We start from the raw sequence: 14,168 nt of genomic DNA, 5'->3' as shown, positions 1-14,168 counted from the left end.
TAGGCATGAAAATGGGTGTGTGAAATGACAGGTGGTAGTTATTGTTGACGTTTTATTTTTTAAATGTATTATTACTATTTTTCTTTTTTTGTTTGTTCATTGTTGTCTCATTGTTACTACATGGGTGTATATGTACTTATGTGTGTGTAAGATAATAAGTTATGTATGTTAATGATGGTAATAATAAGTTTATATACTACATTACTATGTGTTATACATACATATATATAAATATTATTGTTATATAACTGAATATAGTAAATCAACATAGGGAGAAGGGATTTAATAAGCTTTGACCCCTTTTGAACAAAAATAAGTGTTGATTCTTGTTGTTTCATTTCTTTTGTGTTGTTGTCTTGTATTTATTGTTGTTCGTTTGTTTTTAATTGTTCATCTTTTATTTTGAGTTCAAATAAATTCTCAATTAGTCAAAAAACCTTCTAAAGTTCAGCATGAGAGAGAAAAGACTTGAGCTAAAAAACTGCTTATCAGAGCTGGTGCAATGTGTTTATTGCTCTTTTTTTTATTCCTCTAAAACTTCTAAAGTACGTCACGGTTTGGCAAAATATAATTGGATTATATTTAAATGATTGCTTATATGGTCATATTGTGCTAATTTAATTTTAACCAGGAATTCTCACACTTCAGTGTCAGTTTCTAACACTACACCCACAACTCAGAGCAAAGCTACGCAACTTTTCTAAAAATTGAATTTGACTGAGCGCAGCTTGTGTTCTTGGACGACTTCTTGCAAAATATAAAAAGAGTTATGTAACTGCAGTTCCAAGAAAGCCCAGCTGTTTTTCATTCAGGAGCAGGCTTTGAAAAGATTTATTTTCTATTTCAGTGGATCTTCATATTTTCTGACCGTCAACTCACCCTTTGCCCTTTCCCTTTTTTTCTCGAAAGCACTTACAAGCTTTTAATCTTTTTTTGTAGATACAGTACAGCTTTGGTCAGAGACAAAACCAAAAAATCATAAGGACTCTGCATGTGGATTGTGTCTACACCAGAAAAGGCAGATGTTTGTTAAAAAAACACACCAAATCCAGAGTTTAATCCCTTAAAAGCAACATATTTTGGTTTCTACTTTCAAAGAACAGACAGAAATACATTTGTAGGTATTTAGTATTTTTTTTTTTAGAAAAAGCTATATACAAACTGTAAAATACTATACAAAAATACTGCTGTAATGTATCCTGAGTACAACGTAAGCAATGTTGACAGTATGTAATGAGTCAATTAGAACATGAAAAAAAACATTATTGCACATGACGATAAGTAGTGTGGAAAAATATTGCACATATGGATAAATATAATCTGGGATATATATAAAAAAAAAAAAAAAGTGTAACTTGACTGGTTGGTAATTGGTAGGTGGAAGTTAACTATCAATTGTAGATCTGCCAAGATCTAATTTAAACCTTAACCCTCAAACAGGCCAGTTAAAATGTCCCAATTTTCCTTCCAAAAATCTCCTCACTATTCAGAAACATACCCATGTTCCAAAATGCCCTCACTCTAAAGCAGGGGTCTCAAACTCAACTTACCTGGGGGCCACTGGAAGCAGTATCGAAATGACCAAAAAAAGACTCAAAATTACTAAAATGACCAAAAAATACACAGAATTACCAAAAAATACACAAAATGACCCAAAAAGACACAAAATGACAGAAAAAAACAAAATTATTAAGAAAGACACACAATTATTTAAAAAAGACACACAATTATTAAAAGACACAAAAATTTCCCCCAAAAAAGACACAAAATTGCCAAAAAAAGTAATTAAAGGGACCTTCCACACACAACACAGTAAAGTGCCATTCATATAAAACTCACATTAAACTTTCATATCAAGGTGGGGGCCACAAGATATTGTCACGAGGGCCGAAATTGGTCCGCGGGCCGCGAGTTTGAGACCCATGATCTAAAGGCTTCGTCCTCTGAAAGACACACATTCAACAGTGCTCACACAGAAACACACACACACACACACACACACACACACACACACACACACACACACACACACACACACACACACACACACACACACACACACACACACACACAGACTATATTTAATCATAATCCAGCTGATGGATTAATATTCACTTCAGATGACTTTCTGTCTGAGTCCTTCTGTGAATGAGATTAGGCTTCATCCGATCTCAGTTATTAAAGTCAGAAGCCAATTCTGCCATTGACAATTTTATGCTGGTTTTTTTAGTTTCTTTTATATTTGCTTATTGTTTTAGAAAAAGTGCAAACTGACAGGTTATTTTAAACACTTTATTTCAATGCAGCCAAAACATAAACTGCACATTAAAGCATTAGTTTTAAAGCATTATTTTGCTCATAAGTGACAACATAAATACAAGAGAAATCCCAGTAACAAGCATGAAAAGCTTTGTGCATTATGTTTTTTCTTTACTACACCATGCCAGCAAAAAAAACTGTGTACTTGAGCTCCAAAAAAGGACCAAAAATGGACAAAAAAAGACACAAAATTATTTTAAAAAAAACACAAAATTACAAAAAAGACACAAAATTACCCAAAAATGCACAGAATTACAAAAAAAGGACACAAAAATATTTTAAAAAGACAAAATGACCCAAAAAAGACACAAGATGACAGAAAAAAACTAAATTTTTAAGAAAGACACACAATTATTTAAAAAAGACACAAAATTATCAAAAAAGACACAAAATGACAGAAAATTACACAGAATTACCAAAAAAGACACAAAATTATTTAAAAAAAGACACAAAATTACAAAATAGACACAAAATGACCCAAAAATGCACAGAATTACAAAAACAGGACACAAAATTATTAAAAAAAGACACAAAATGACCTAAAAAGACACAAAATTACTCAAAAAAGACACAAAATGACAGAAAAAAACCAAATTATTAAGAAAGACACACAATTATTTAAAAAAGACACAAAATTATCAAAAAAAGACACAAAATGACAAAAAAATTACACAGAATTACCAAAAAAGACAAAATTATTTAAAAAGACACAAAATTATTAAAAATGACCCAAAATGACCCCAAAATGCACAGAATTACAAAAAAGGACACAAAATTATTAAAAAAAGACACAAAATGACAGAAGAAAACCAGAAAAATTTTGCTTTAAAGTGATTTAAAACCTGGTTCAGAGTGCGATGGAGACGCTGTGACTCATGTTGGCATGTTGTGTCTGTCTGGTATCTTAAATCTGGGTTTTGCATTAACATGTTTCAGTATTCGCACCCTCAAATTAATTTCAGATGCATGTGGCACATATTGAAAAATCCCTTCATCCAGGCCTGCAGGAGCGCGTGGGAGAAGGCTGACGGCTCGTCTCAGCGGGACGGGAGGAAATTGAAATACATCTGAGATTTACTCAGGCTTCACGCTTCACACTTCATGTTGTTTACACGGGAGATAAAAGCGGGGCTTTGGACGAGCTGAAATGAAAAGCTAATTTTCTCTTGGTAAATAATTTGAGTGTCTGTCTGTGTGTGTATGTGTTTGGCTGGAGGGGAATTCCAGCTGTGTTTAAAGTGACGTACAGCTACAAAAATACACAATTTCTACGATTCTTTTCTCCTTAAATGACCTTTAAATGAACTTTGATTCATTCTTCAACCGTCTGAATCGTAAATCCTTAAAGAAAACCAAAGAACGCTCTGAAGCAAACCTTTTCACATACACACAGGGAAACACAGACACTGTAAAAGATGCAAAAGATACATCAATTTTACATTACCTCCTTCACTAATTCAATATGCAAGTTATTATATTATGATTCTGATTCAAACAGTGCTATGCCTGTATGGATAACTATATATATTTTTAAAAATGTAATATGAATATCATGTTAATAATATACATATGATAATGTAGTATAACGTTTTTTTTATTGTTATTTTGTATGTGTTTGTACAGTTACACTCATTAGACTTTGAATTAAATAAATACATAAATGAATCAAATAGATTCACAATAAGAAGAATTGAAAGTATTCCCCCCCAAAAAATTTCTAAAAATATTGCAAAAATATACATAGTTATCAAAAATTAATTTGGCCCAAGATAATCTTGTAGTGAAAGTCTCTGCATCTTTATTTATTTGATTATTAATGCAGAACACAAACCAAATAACACAAACATAACGCTCAGACATTAGGTAATTAAATAAATAAAGATATAGAGGGTAAGTAAATGTATTTATATAGAACATTTCTAGATCAGACATCACAAGCAATAAATGGAAAAAGCCAGACATAAAATCCAGAAACAATAATAGAATAATAAGTAGAATAAAATGGAAATAAAAAAGGATAAAAATAAGTTTAAAAAAAAGCCAAACCTCAGTCTAAACAGGTGGACTTTAAGCTGCCTTTCACATGAAATTAAAGGTCAAACTTTAATAGAAAATGTCTTGCAAAATAAATGTTATTTACTGGTTTTACTCAGATATTTCTGCTGCACGCTTCATCACACGCTCAGTATCTCCAGCCTGAACTGAACTCTTGAACTCTCAACATGTTCGTCGCTTTGGATAAATGAAATTGTATTTGCAGCTCAGATTGCAGATTGTTTTGATCGTCTTCCTGTGGACTCTTCATGCTCTTCATATTTCAGTTTATACAGCAGTTGACAGGTGAATAATTGTCTGTGATCTCATTAACCATCGAATAAACGAGGGGCCTAATTGCAAAGACTCAGTTTAATTAACTCTTTGATGCATTTCTGCGGCTGACGGTTAACGCTGTAACTAATTAGCTGGATTCACCAACACCGCAAGACGTTTTCTGTCTAATCTCTTGCTTTAACTCCTATAAATTGATGCATTTGTCACGTGCATATGCACATGCATGTATAACATATATTAAATGCATGCATCAGTTGTACTTTGAGGAGATAATTACAGATTTCTAACAGCTGAAATGTGCTGCAGGTATTGTTAAATGTAAACAAAAGGCTAATAAGGCGGTGACAGTTCGCTGAGTTTCAATTAGCCTCAAACGACTGATGGTGACACCCGTCCAAATCTCATTTCCCTGCTGCTCGGAGTTCAGCCAGATAGCATGTGATGTCTCAGTGTGTGTGTGTTTCTGTTGGTGTGTGTGTGAGGAGAAAAAGCAGACAGACATCCAAAGTGCCAGACAGTGAGAAAAAAAAGTCTGGTAATTTGTCTGGTAGCGGCTGATAAAATGTCTCTAAAATCCTCGCTTCACTTCACCTCGATCTGTTGTGAAACATGTTGAATCAGAGTCACGACAGGTGATAATGTGCCAGGATTATTATAGGAGTTTAAGATATTTCCTCCAAATATGGAGCAATGCAGTCATGCATTAATTCCTGCACCTTTTGTTCCTGCCAGCCACTAACTCACCGGATCCAGACAGCTCCAATCACCTGATCCACACACACCTGCTCCCCAACCCTCTAATTACACTGCTGCGATATAAAACAACACGCTGCCAGAGGAGGAGGCCAGGAAGCTGCCCCCCTTTTTTTTTTTTTTTTTTTCATTTTTTTTTTTTCATGTTTTAGCTATTAGGGTTGGGTGATATGTCAAAGTGTAAGTGCAAGGTGAAAAATCTTAGGAGATAACAAAATTTTCGGTAACGCTTTATATTAAGGTCCTTGTAATAACCATTAATTAACACGTAATAAGCCTTTAGCCTTAAGCGTCTTTGCCATACCTTTATTAATCTTATTTTGTTTGCTTATTGATATTAAAATATACTTTATTGCTCATCTATTATAACTTAACTATAATTTAGCTATGCTTTTTGCAACTACCGAATCTAAAGCGAGAACAATGCCTTATTACTTGTTAATTAATGGTTATTAAGGACCTTATTATAAAGCGTTACCAAAGTTTCTAGAAAGACAGCCCTGTGCAGGATTTATTGACAAGTATCACAAAACAGATACAATATTCAGGATACACAAACCAGGTCCTTCGTTCGAACAGCAACTCTCCAGTTTTCCTATTACTGCTACTATTATACCTAATGTTCGTGGATAAGGTCTCATGCTTTCCTGTTATTGTTCTCAATGGTGCAGTGGGAATTAATCAAGCAGAAGTTTTCTGTAAAGAGGCTGTGACTGTTGGTCAGATTTCTGTGTGTTTATCAAAACATATATGATGCATAATTAAACTGCTATATGTTAGATATTTTAATACATCTTCAAATTAATACACAGCCAAAGCTGGCCACCATCAGCCGTCAAATGACTGGTCTGTTTGTGCATGTTTTTGGGCAAAAGAAAAGGAAATAGTCCTACCCCTTTATTTCTTTGAGCTTTTATTTATATCATCACATACAAAATTGTGCAAAATTTGTAGTATTGAATTAACAGCACCCAAAAAGAAAAAAACAGAAAAACAACAGAAAACAAGTGTAATAGGACTGTTTTTTTTCTGTCACACCTGTATTTCTCATTAAACAAAGAAATACAACCATACACCTTCTAAATTCAAGTTTATCTTGTCCACCAAACTAATAGTGTAATTGCTTTATTAACTAATCTTAAAATTTGTCAGAAACAGAATAAAACTCACCAAACCTGTCTTGGTTAGTCTTTCCACTGTTCCAACAATCATCCACGCTGATTTGTTTGAAATAAATCCTTAATTCAGAAGGTTATATAATGTTTTTTTATGCTGGCTTGTTGGCCACGTCTCTCTTGAAAAAGAGTTTCTTTAATCTCAATGAGGCTTTTACCTGGTTAACTAAAGGATACATATGTTTTCCCTGCTGTCTTTCTCCTTGTACTCTGGATCAGCTCGCTGAACGAGTCTGTCACTGAGTCGTGCATAGACAGACCTAATGACATGTAGTGACCTCGAGGATAATCACAGCCTCATGAAATTTCACAACCACAAACTGAAGACCTAGAGCATTCAGAAGGTTTAAGACTCACCTGTTTGGTCTAGCTTTTAACTGATTTATTTCACTATTTTTTTATTTTTTTATTTATTTATTCACCTATTTAGTTATCCATTTTATTTATTTAGTTGTTTATCACATTGTTTGTATTTTCTTTCCCTTTGTATTTTAGTTTTTATCCTGTCCTTTTGTCTTGTAGTCTTTTAGTTTTTATCCTGTCCTTTTGTCTTTTAGTCTTTTAGTTTTTATCCTGTCCTTTTGTCTTTTAGTCTTTTAGTTTTTATCCTGTCCTTTTGTCTTGTAGTCTTTTAGTTTTTATCCTGTCCTTTTGTCTTGTAGTCTTTTAGTTTTTATCCTGTCCTGTTGTCTTTTAGTCTTTTAGTTTTTATCCTGTCCTGTTGTCTTTTAGTCTTTTAGTTTTTATCCTGTCCTGTTGTCTTGTAGTCTTTCAGTTTTTAACTCTAGTGTTCTCTCATGGGGGCATCCTCACTGGGGTGTGTGTTCGGTTTGATATAACTTTCCTAGATAAATGAGTGACGTGAGCCGGTACTTAGAATTTAGATTTTAGTTTTATTACAGTTTTATTTCTTTTATTTTTTTAAGGCCTTTGCTCTCTTTGCACTGATTTTAACACACAAAAAGTATTTCTTTAAGCTTGACAGTATTGGTAATATTACAGAAGCTCTTCTCCAACATTTAACAACTTATTTCTGTGTCTTTGTCTCAGGTGGTGCGTGACCAGATCACCCACTGCACCATGAAGCTGCGTCAGACCACCGGCATGATGGAGTACTGCCTGGAAGTCCTGAAAGAGAACGACCCCAGTGGATTCCTGCAGGTACCTCACCCACTGTGTGTGCATGCTTGATGCATGTGTGTGCATGAGTGCATGCATGCGTGCTATGGGGGGCATTATATGCCAACGAACTATACTAAAACGCCTTAACCGTGTCGCCTGCGCCTGCAGAAAGATGATAAATAGACGTGCAAATAAAAAAATAAACCAAACCGAGTAAAACATTTCACATTTTTGCACACAGTTTGGGCAAGTTTTACATTTTGCAAGGATAAAACTTGACTGTTCTGTGAAAAAACATCTCCAAAATGTCAACTCATCATAGCCCCATGTCAACACTTATATCAATCTAGTTTTTAGATCCTCAAACAGGTTAAAAAGTTTGTTTAAAGCAAGACTATGGAGACTTTCTCAGCTCAAAGGGGAACATATCCTCCTTCAGTTTATCATGAAAAAGTTCGACCTTCTCCTTTTAAACTACTAGTCAAGATTTAACTTCCAGAGATCATATGCAGGACACAGTATGGGGTTTTTAGTGTACATTTTTAAAAATCAACTCACTGAAGTATTTACAACCGAAATTGCAAATGTGAATGTTGAAAGGAAGAAGTAGGCATGAAACTTGGCTCCTTTGAGCTTAAGAGGAGAAATCAGCTTAGCAGGGAGCCGCTTGATGTTTGAGGAGCTGAAACACTGCACAGTGTCACACACACACACACACACACACACACACACACACACACACACACACACACAGGAGCATCCGAGTGCTTTACTTATACTGCAGCTGATCTATTTTTAATTGACCCGACTTGTCCAGTTATCAGCAGGCTCAGGTGTTCAATGGCTGATCAATACTTATTGATCTGTGCATGTTAGGTCAAACTGAAGGAGGTCAAACGGGACATGTGCACCTGCTTGGAAGATGAATGAGAGTTTAGGTTTAATATTCTGTTTGTGTTCACCGGGGTCAAAAACTACACACGTTTTATCCGCTTGATATGAGTCAAATATACTCTCTGGGTGTCTCTTATTGGAGTTTTGTACTTAGAGTGATGGAAGAAATTATTAGACCACCCATGTTTTCTTCATTGCATTTGTTCATTTTAATGCCTGGTACAACTAAAGGTACATTTGTTTGGACAAATAAATTGATAACAATGAAAATAGCTCATAAGAGTTTAATTTAAGAGCTGATATCTAGACATTTTCCATGGTTTGGTAATGATTTTGGTTATATATATATGAATACATGTATACACAAATTAAAATTAGAATTAAAATAAATGTTTAATATTAACAATAAAACGTAGGTAAAACAGATAAAAGCTAATAAATAAAACAAGTATAAACCATAAAATTGTGATTAAAAACAATGCTGCCTCCATCTCTCTTGACTCGATTAAAATAGACATAACATGTAGAGAAAAATACAAAGAAATCACTGTACAAAGTCTAAATCTACCCGTTTGTTGTTGATGATATCACCTCTAAACAATATAATGTACACATCAGATATTACTGTAACACTGATATCTAGCTATTTCCCATGTGTTTTTTTTTTCTATAATAACCAAAATCGTTACCAAGAAAACCGAGGAAAATGTCTAGATATCAACTCTTAGTTTAAACTCTTATCAGCTATTTTTGTTGTTATCATTATATTTGTCCAAACAAATGTACCTTTAGTTATACCAGACATTAAAATGAACAAGAGATTGAAGAAAACAATGGTCTAATATTTTTTCCATGACTGTATAACCCAAACATACTGTAAGAAAGATAATTTTGCACGCTAACTGTATGTTTATACAGGATCATACAGTATATTTGCTCATGCATGTTACTTACAAACATGAAAAATCTCCTCAGCCTCTCTTTTCTCTTGAGACACATTTTTTCTGCAGCTGTGGTTAAATGAGTCCAGCCTGAATCGACTCAGCTTGTCTGGGCCTGTTGGGGCACAGACCTCCAGTCTGCTTCCACTTGGGACTTCCTCCCTCAAGAGCATTTACACTTCTCTACATGGATAATTGCAATAATCTTATGCAAAAAGGGGGAAAATTGCATTCAGCTGCAAAACGTTAAGCGTAGAAATAATCATAAATGCAATATTTTTTATTGTGAATAGAACCTTAAGACGGGGCAGATAGTGGTTGCAAGCAATGTGCAGTTATTGGTACCTTCAGTGGCTGCAAACCATGATTTGTGAATTTACCCCAATAGAGCTTGGGTCTCAAACTCGCGGCGCGCGGGCCAATTGCGGACCTTGTGACGATATTTTGTGGCCCCCACCTTGATATGAAAGTTTAATGTGAGTTTCATATGAATGGCACTTTACCGTGTTGTGTGTGGAAGGTCCCTTTAATTACTTTTTTGGTAATTTTGTGTCTTTTTTGGTAATTCTGTGTATTTTTTGGTCATTTTGTGTCTTTTTTAAGTAATTTAGTGTTTTTTCATTCATTTTGTGTCTTTTTTTGGTCATTCTGTGTATTTTTTTAAGTAATGTAGTTTTTTTTCTGTCATTTTGTGTCTTTTTTTGGTCATTTTGATACTGCCTCCAGCGGCCCCCAGGTAATTTGAGTTTCAGTCTCAGGTAGAAACTGTTCCTGAGTCTGTTTGTTTTAGTCTTTATTGTCCTGAAATGCCGTCCTGAGGGTAAGATTTGGAAAAGGTGGGTGCCATAAACTGGCATGGAGTATATTTAAAGGGAAGTTGACGGCTCCACACTGCTTGATTTTTACATTCTGACGTCATGTGATTTCATCACACCGTCTCAGACCTCATAGCTACATTTATAGCCGTCTTGACTTCTATCGAATACTTTGCTTAGCCCCTCTGCGGCTGCCCCCGCAACCCGGCCCCCGATAAGTGGAGGAAAATGAACGGATGGATATGAGATGAAATTCAAGTGTCTGCTTCTTGTTATGAATAATTTTTCTTCCTGGAAAGAGAGAGAGACAGAAAGCAAGAGAGGAACAGAGTAAGGTGAGAGGGAGAGATGAAATAAAGATCAAAGGCACTCCTGAGGGACACACACACACACACACACACACACACACACACACACACAAACCTCCCCTTGCTTCCATTTCATCTGAATATTTCATAATGTATTGATTATATCGTTCTTTATGGTTGCCAACATGTGAATATAAACTGGAGTCTCTAAAGGAATCAAAGGTAGGAATCAGTGTTTGTTGGTTCAGGAACATTTGTAAATATAATGCCCTTCAAATGGATCTCAAGTGTAAAAATACAACTAAATGCTCAAGGTAGAATTTCCAAATCACTGCTCATGTTTTCAAGAAGATAGCGTCACATTTTCTGCAGTTTAGCGAAGTTTAGTGTAATGTATTCACTTAGCTTTTTATCCTGAGGCGCTCAAGCTTTTACCAGCAGATGAGGGGTCTAATTCTTAGCCTTAAATATTTGAACTGCACTAATGCGTGCCTCGTTTCACTTGTCAGACACAATGTAATGAAGCAAGGCTGATGGAACTGATCCCAGAGCAGAGAAGCTGCTCTGCAGGCAAGGAGCACAGCCGCGGGCGTAAAAGTCAAATATTAAGTGCAGATCTTCTTATTTTCTGTGTTTGTTTGTTTTCACTGTGTATATGTGTGTTTAACCTTTTTCTACACACCTTAATCCTTAGAAGTCTAAGCATTCACATTAACCCTTTGGAGTGTGGGGCTCTTTTGTCGGTTTTGGGCTCCTTTTCATTTTGCCTGTATAAACCACTTAATCTTTACCATGACGTGTTGATATGATATCATTGTTTTCAAGACAACCTCACCTATATGTCCACAAAAAAATTACAAAAAACAAACATAAAACACCAAAAACACAAAGAAATTACAAAGAACACACAAAAAACAGTAAACACAAAAGTTTGCATTACAAATGCTAAATGCACAAAGCTAAATTAGAAAAATCTGTGCAAAAAAAAGTAAAATTATGTTACTACACTTGATCGTGGTTTGCTAAAAAAGGGTTAATGCATTAAATTGGACATGGAAACTTCTGGAAAAGCCAAAACATTAGAGAAAAGCTGACAGCAAGTCTTGATGCTGCTTCGTTTTTACATTGTGACGTCATGAAGACGTCGTGCTGCGGTGCTTTCGTGGACTCCAGAGGGTTAACTTGCGTCTGTGTGTGTGTGTGTTTCTGTGTGTGTGTTTCTGTGTGTGTGTGTGTGCAGATCTCCGATCCTCTGATCAAGCGTGTGACATCGTCTCAGGACCAGTGGGTGAAAGGGGCCCTGGAGCCGAAAGTCGGCCCCGAGTTTGACCTGACCCTCAACACCGACTCGCTGCTGCAGACCATCCTGCAGCTAGACTTCTGCCAGGGCAAAGGTGAACACTGCAGCACACACCTCCCACTCACATTCTGTTTCACTGCCACATTTAATATAAGTTCATGAGTGCAGGATTGCATAGACTATGTCATTTTTTTAATTAAATGAATGTATTTTTAGCTGTGTACAGACTAGCCTATCTGGCAACACATATTGGCATTTTTTTTTTTTTTTTATCTATCTGGGAGAACAATGTTACCCGTGATCGATTTTCTCCCCTCGCTCTATTGCACATGCTCTGCAGTCAACACAGAGAAAGAGAAAGAGATGTTATCTGGTAATAAAGTAACATTAGAGGATGCAGACACGATGTGATTAACATGATATTATGGAAACATTTTGAATGAAAGCTGAGCCTCATTCTCTTCTTCTTCCTAATTCTATAAACTTCCCAAAAATGTAACACCGCAAAATAAAATAGAATAGCTTTTAGTTAATTAAATTATGTAATTACATTGTGAACAAATAGGGTTGCAAAAATCCAGGATTTTTTTTCCCCATGGGAATTAACGGGAATTTATTGGAATAAACGGGAATAAACCATGAATTTATTAAATTGAAGGTTGAGCTTTAAAAGGGAACTTAAATATAGTTGGGAAAATATATTTTAGCATAATCTTGACTAAAACAACCAGATTTTATGCAAGTACACTTATACAAGTGTTGCACCTATACGTACAATACCTTCTATTCCTCAATCACATGCACACAGCACACAGCTTACTGCAGGGCTGCTGAGGCCACGCCCCCTATCGAGGCCACGCCCCTATCTAGACCACGCCCCCTACATGCACTGTGCATTCCTCCATCACATGTTCAACTCATTTACATGTTGAATGGGACTTTTTTGGAGGGATCTGGGCTCTTTTATTATTATTTTATTTAACATTTTGAAAGGGACTTTTTGGGGGATTATTTGGGGGAGGGGTCATTTTACTTACGAGTAATATTTAACTCAACATTCATGTTTTTTTTTTGTTCAATGAAAGAAATGATGGTTCCATTAATTATTTAAAACTTGGCAAAGTTCTACTTATAAATAAATCTGTTGAAATGTCAAGTTTTTGGAATTTTGAATACTTCCAAAAAACTTAACTTCCCATGGAAAGTTTCTGGAAATATACCGGAAACTTTCCTTCCCTTTGCAACCCTACTAACAAATGGTCTACAAATGGGAAGAACAGGACGTTTCCCTGTCTTCATACTGCACACATTACATTTCTGCAGCATTAGATGCTGTTGTTTGGTAAACACCCATGGGTTGTTTTCTCAGCCGTTCCTCCGGAGCCACAGAAGATGTAATAAAGCTTCTATCAGTGGTTCTTCTCATGACGAGTAAACCACACTTTGTGTAAAATCAGAGTGCGCCTTTAAGCACGCTTCATGAATAAATCCACTTGACACCCACAAGCAGCCTTGACCTGCAGCAAGAAGGAAAAAAAAACACTTTGATGATATATTTCATAATCCATAAACATTTAGTTTCTGCTGCTTTTCCCTGCTGAGCTTTCTTTAAGATGTACAACAACTGATTTGCTGTTCAGAAGCTGTTGCTACGTAGCAACCAGTTGGTGAGCACGAGTAAACACAGCGCTCCTTATATTCATTCTGCTGCAGTCTCAGCGTTTACCCAGATGTATTGTTAATGTACATTAAATATGTAGTCAGCTTTATGCATATTTCATTTTGATACCGCTCCACTGAGGCAGTGAAGATCAGGTGTTTCACTTTGCAGAAGTGCATTAAACCCTTGAAAAAAACACTAAATAATGCTCTTTTTGTCTTTGGATTTTACATAAAATGCAGTTTTTTGTGTTCTCGAGTTGAAATACAGAATTTATTCAAAATGCATTGTGATCCATTGCAAATATCACAAGTTCACGGCCCCGGCTGAGCCGTACTTGAGGGAGGTTTTCTCTAATTTGAGCTCCAGTTAAGCGAATCTCTGCAGGCTTGTAGGCAGAAGAGAAGCTTTGGTCGTCTGTCCTTTGTTCTTTCAGGCCGGCGACATGAAACCCATCTGTACTTTTCCCCACACTCACATCCCACTGATCATCCGGAACAAAGCGACAGAGTTTAAAGATGCATTTGATTTCATGTCTTTGAATTGAAGT

General features: G+C 35.7%; 1 protein-coding gene across 1 annotated transcript in view; it reads left to right on the top strand.

The window, feature by feature from the left end:
- LOC131990919 (E3 ubiquitin-protein ligase TRIM9) overlaps nucleotides 1-14,168 on the top strand; it is a 77,560-nt gene that overhangs the window by 42,888 nt on the left and 20,504 nt on the right. Inside the window, exons 4-5 of the mRNA XM_059356147.1 lie at nucleotides 7,629-7,739; nucleotides 11,899-12,052. Coding sequence (XP_059212130.1) covers nucleotides 7,629-7,739; nucleotides 11,899-12,052 — 265 coding nt within the window. The remainder of the gene's footprint in view (nucleotides 1-7,628; nucleotides 7,740-11,898; nucleotides 12,053-14,168) is intronic.

Source organism: Centropristis striata, chromosome 18 (assembly GCF_030273125.1).
Source record: "Centropristis striata isolate RG_2023a ecotype Rhode Island chromosome 18, C.striata_1.0, whole genome shotgun sequence".
Taxonomy (NCBI): domain Eukaryota; kingdom Metazoa; phylum Chordata; class Actinopteri; order Perciformes; family Serranidae; genus Centropristis; species Centropristis striata.
This window is presented reverse-complemented; position numbering and strand designations above follow the sequence as displayed.